We start from the raw sequence: 5505 nt of genomic DNA on the forward strand, positions 1-5505 counted from the left end.
TAGATAGATAGATAGATAGATAGATAGATAGATAGATAGGATATAGATAGACAAAAATTACATATAATTCCATATAGTAACCAGAACTGACAGCTAGATATATTATGGGCATGTGGAGGGTGAGAAATATACATCTATCTATTTCTCTTTCATTCTATTTTACTTCATTCAGTAGACAGAAAGAAAATGTAAATGCATATATTAAGAGTTAAAAGGAATGATAGAAGAAAAAAAAAGTCAACTCAAATAAATATATCAAGATAAAATAAGATATAGACATATGTTAGATAGATAGATAGATAGATAGATAGATAGATAGATAGATAGATAATAGATGGAAAGGAGATAGATAGATAGATAGATAGATAGATAGATAGATAGATAGATAGATAGATAATAGATAGATAATAGATGGAAAGGAGATAGATAGATAGATAGATAGATAGATAGATAGATAGATAGATAGATAAATTGGAGATAGATAGATAGATAGATAGATACAAATTAAAATAGATAGATAGATAGATAGATAGATTGGAGATAGATAGATAGATAGATAGATAAATTGGAGATAGATAGATAGATAGGAGATAGATAGATAGATAGATAGATAGACAAATAAAAAGATAGATAGATAGATAGATAGATAGTGGATAGATAGATAGATAGACAGATAGATAGATAGATAGATAGATAGATAGATAGGAGATAGATAGATAGATAGATATAAACTCAAATATATCAAAATATATTAAGATGTAGTATAGATAGATAGATAATAGACAAATAGATAGATTTTTTTTTTTAAATTTAAGTATCTAAAGATATTCAAAAGAAATCTTTACCCTACAAAACATTACATCTCAGTATGACAAAGACAGTAGAGAATTGTATCCATCCACTACTAGGGACACTTCTAGTAGGGTCACCATCATTGAACACACCCTGTAACATGACATTTTCTACATGTGGCCAATTTATTTTCCACAACGTTAAATAGGAAGAGACAACAACAAACACACAAGACAACATGTAATTCAGAGAGACCACCATACAAACAGGATTTTCTTGGTTTTCTTTCTTTTTTACTTCAGCAAACAAAAAAAAAATATATTCAAATAACATGAAAAGTGGCAAAGTCTTTCGACAATAAATAATAAATTACTTTATAATTTTCTGCAATGCAATAATAGCAAACAAAAAAAAAAATCCCTTTCTCATCATTTCCAGAGAGAGAACAGTCGTTTAGAACCAATAATAATAATAATTAATAATAATAACTATACACATCTTTGGGGATGCGGGGAGAAAGAAGTTCTTGTCTCTTTAAGAATCACACACAATCCAGAGAGGCCTGTGGCAGAATAGAGGTATACCTTGTTGTTGCTGCAATGCTTCCAAGAGTTGGATGTTGAAAAAAAAAATAATAATAATAATATTAAAAGGCAGGTAAAAAAAAAAGAAAAAAATTAAAGCAATGTTTTTGTTGTATTTTTGGACTTCTTGTTATGAGGAAGGGGATCTCAGAAACAGTTACATGCTATGTGAGGCCTGGATACAGCTCCTTGTATTATAGTCAGTTGAGAACATTGCAACCCAATGGCTCCACCTGTAATCCTCCATGGTGTTTCCTCCATTGTTCATGATCTGCAGCGCCATCCTCCCTTGGAGATCCTGTTTGGCAAGGCAAATGATGAAGTAATGTTCCACAGATAAGCAGCACCATTAAGATCTTCTCTGCTAGCTCTCCATCTTGGTCTATTGTCGTGAGATGTAGGACTACATTATTCATGTATGGTGTCGGAGATCCACAGCTATAAATCCTCTAGGCCTTGGTCCTGGACTGGTAGGTGGTAATGCTCCTATACGACCATTTTTTTGGATACTGTTCAATCCTAGTAAGATCCCATGATTGTCTTCACAGTGTTGCTACCATGCCATCTTCACCAGATGGTCTCTATGCATCAGATGGACTATCCTGGGTGCTCTGGTGCATCAAGCTGGGTCGTCAAATACTTTTTTTTTTTCAAGTCCAAGCCAATATGTGTCCCTTTTTTTGGTAATACAAAAAGAGGTTTTTTTGGGTTGGGAGACCATAGAGTTCATTCTCCTCATGCCTCGATGGGGCTTGCTACCATGCTGTTAGGGGTATCTGGGAGCTGGGAGGACATGGAGGCCACTTCACTTCCAGTAGAATTGGAACCTGGACCTCCTTCTGAAAAATTAACCTGCGAGAAACAGGTCTTCAATTAGAAGCAGGACAAAAGAAAAAGAGTGTGAAAGGCATTTCCAGACCAAGACAACAAAGCATTTCACCTATAAACAGGTCGTCTACAGAGAGCCGGGTCAGAATTACAAGGTAAGCTAGAACACATGGTAATGGGCTCTATTTTATTAGATAATTTATGAAACTCCAAGGGCCACCAAGGGTCTATGGATATATATCAATATGGAAACACAAAATAATACAAAACACATTGATATCAGCTAAGCCCAACTGCAAATTCAGCCATACTACTTCTCGAAGAGGGTGTATACAATGTACAAGCATTCTGGCCTATCTAAATCCACAGCAAAATATTATTTATATTGTAACAAATATATATGAACAGTATATATATATATATATATATATATATATATATATATATATCAGCAGCGCCCACACACACACATCTGATAAAAAAAAGTGATCAGCACTCACCAGTTGCTGGAAGGCCGGCTGATCAATGTCACTCTGCAGGGCAAAGTCACTGAGGACCTTCCATGGGGGCTGGTAACTTTGCACTTCTACTGGGTTGGCTTGTAAACCACCATCGTGTCTTTCGGGACTGGAAGCCACCATAGGGGTCCCTGTCATCCCTTGAATATTCTGTAATGACAGAACAATGCATTGTAATGACTGCAATAAAACAATAGGGACCCTCCAGCGGCCTATGTAGACATCAAAGAGCACAAAGCCTACTGACCAGGAGGAAACAACCACCTTATGTCATGTATATGTATAGCCTATTTCATATACTATAATAGTGGATAGCCAGTTACAATGCTGCAGCCAAATAGATAATATAATAATATTACATGCAATATATAAGCAAGCCTACATAACATGTAAAATACTGAATGCATTATAGGTCTATACATTGTAGCCCATGTAGTGTAATAGGTTACCCATATTACTCCAAAGCTATACCATCAACTAGGATGCACTTTCCTGCTTATATTACGACCATAAACTATGGAAAATGCTGAACTAAATTATAAACCGTAGCATATATATATATATATATATATATATATATACACACACACACACACATTTCTACCTATCTAGCTCATGTATTATTTAGTATATAGCATAAATATAAGAATACCATGCCACCTTATACAACTTTTACCAATTCAATGTTATGCAGTGTAACGTAATACAAAGCATCCTCTGTAATAATGCAGTACGACTGTATACTGATACCATATAATGTAGTATAATAGTATACAATGTATAATTTATCCTACATCTCTATGTCCTTTCACAGCAATAAATACCATATAAAACTAAATATATCATATAAAACTATATCAACTTGATATATAACTATATCAAGGATGCTGAACATACTACTACCACAACTTCAACTTCAAATAATAAAATAATAATAATAATAATAATAATAAGAAGAAGAAGAAGAAGAAGAAGAAGAAGAAGAAGAAGAAGAAGAAGAAGAAGAAGAAGAAGAAGAAGAAGAAGAAGAAGAAGAAGAAGAAGAAGAAGAAGAAGAAGAAGAATAAGAAGAAATAATAATAATAATAATAATAATATCTTTCTATTTATTCTGGTGAAGACTTTTAGAGTACAGTACTGGTAAGACAAGTAACCACCTATATCTTATCATTCTCTATTCAGAGTAGCAGAATACAAGGGAATCTCTGTTCTTATATCACCGTTCATATAGCCAGGAATTGAAACATTATTAGAATTAATGCTAATGCTATAGCAATTTAAAAAAAAAAGCTCAGAAAAATCCTATCTTCCATATGGGCCAAATCAATTCCCCTAATTCTTATCGCTTTGATTTTTGCAGCTCCTATGTTTTCTAATAAGCACACTTTGCAGGGAGCGCCCCCTGTCGGTGAGGTCGGGTCGGACCAGCCCTCACTCACCGTTTTGTCGTTGGGTTGCTGTTGCTGGAGCTGTTTCATCATGATGCTTCTCTTTTTGTCTTTACACCTTTTATTCTGAAACCAGACCCTGATGACTCTAGGACTGAGGCCGGTCATCTCTACTAACTGTTCCTTCATGAGGGCATCAGGCCTGGGGTTGGCAGCATAGCAGGTCCTCAAGGTGTGAAGCTGTTTCTCATTAAGGACTGTCCGGACCCGGGTGGTCTTCTCTGGCTGTTTATGGACGTGGGGTCTGAGGGCCGGCTGCCGGGCAGAGATGGGCTCTGCTGCAAGACATGAAGGAGAACTTAGCAAATGGCTCTTATAATAATATTCTGCATTTCTAACCCCATATCCAAAGCAAACAAAGAAAAGACCATGCACCATGCATCTGTACAGGAATATGACCATTAAATAATGCATGCAAGGTGTGACAGTGTGGCTGTATTCAATAATTCATCAATGTGGAATATTCCACAATATAACCATATACACACTATAATGTATGAATAGTATACACTACTATGTATCTGTATTCAATAATTCATCAATGTGGAATATTCTACAATATAACCATATACACACTATAATGTATGAATAGTATACACTACTATGTATCTGTATTCAATAATTCATCAATGTCGAATATTCTACAATATATACACTAAAGTATATGGATAGTGTACACCACTATGTATCTCTATTCAATAATTCATCATTGTGGAATAGTCTAATATATATATATATATATATATATATATATATATATATATATATATACATACACACTCTACATATACACTATTATGCATGTATGAATAGAAAGTATAAGTATACACTACTATGTATCTGTATTCAATAATTAATCAATGTGGAATATTCTACAATATAACCATATACACACTATAATGTATGAATAGTATACACTACTATGTCTCTGTATTCAATGATTCATCAATGTCGAATATTCTACAATATAGCCATATACACACTATAATGTATGAATAGTATACACTATACACTACTATGTATCTGTATTAAATAATTGATTAATGTGGACTAGTCTAATATATAGCCAGCCATATACACACACTATAATGTATGAATAGAATATACACCACAATGTAGCTGTATTCAATAATTCATCCATGTGGAATATTCTCCAATATAGCCATATACACACTATAATGTATGAATAGTATACACTACTATGTATCTGTATTAAATAATTGATCAATGTGGACTAGTCTAAAATATAGCCATATACACACACTATAATGTATGAATAGAATATACACCACAATATACCAATAGTCAATAATTGATCGATTTGGAATATTCTAA

The 5505-nt window shown here is 33.7% G+C and overlaps 1 protein-coding gene across 4 annotated transcripts in view; it reads right to left on the reverse strand.

Annotated features, from left to right (window-relative positions):
- Positions 1-963: 963 nt before the first annotated feature.
- Positions 964-5505, reverse strand: part of ISL1 (ISL LIM homeobox 1) — an 8677-nt gene continuing 4135 nt past the window's right edge. Inside the window, exons 4-6 of one of the 4 annotated variants that reach the window (XM_069964731.1) lie at positions 4162-4445; positions 2705-2872; positions 964-2228 (exon numbers count right to left, since the gene is read on the reverse strand). In XM_069964731.1, the coding sequence (XP_069820832.1) occupies positions 2112-2228; positions 2705-2872; positions 4162-4445 (569 nt within the window). In that variant the 3' untranslated portion in view covers positions 964-2111. Of the gene's footprint in view, positions 2244-2704; positions 2873-4161; positions 4449-5505 lie in introns of all 4 variants that reach the window. The other 3 variants (XM_069964729.1, XM_069964730.1, XM_069964728.1) reach the window with 3 other exon arrangements.

This window comes from Dendropsophus ebraccatus, chromosome 3 (assembly GCF_027789765.1).
Source record: "Dendropsophus ebraccatus isolate aDenEbr1 chromosome 3, aDenEbr1.pat, whole genome shotgun sequence".
Taxonomy (NCBI): Eukaryota; Metazoa; Chordata; class Amphibia; order Anura; family Hylidae; genus Dendropsophus; species Dendropsophus ebraccatus.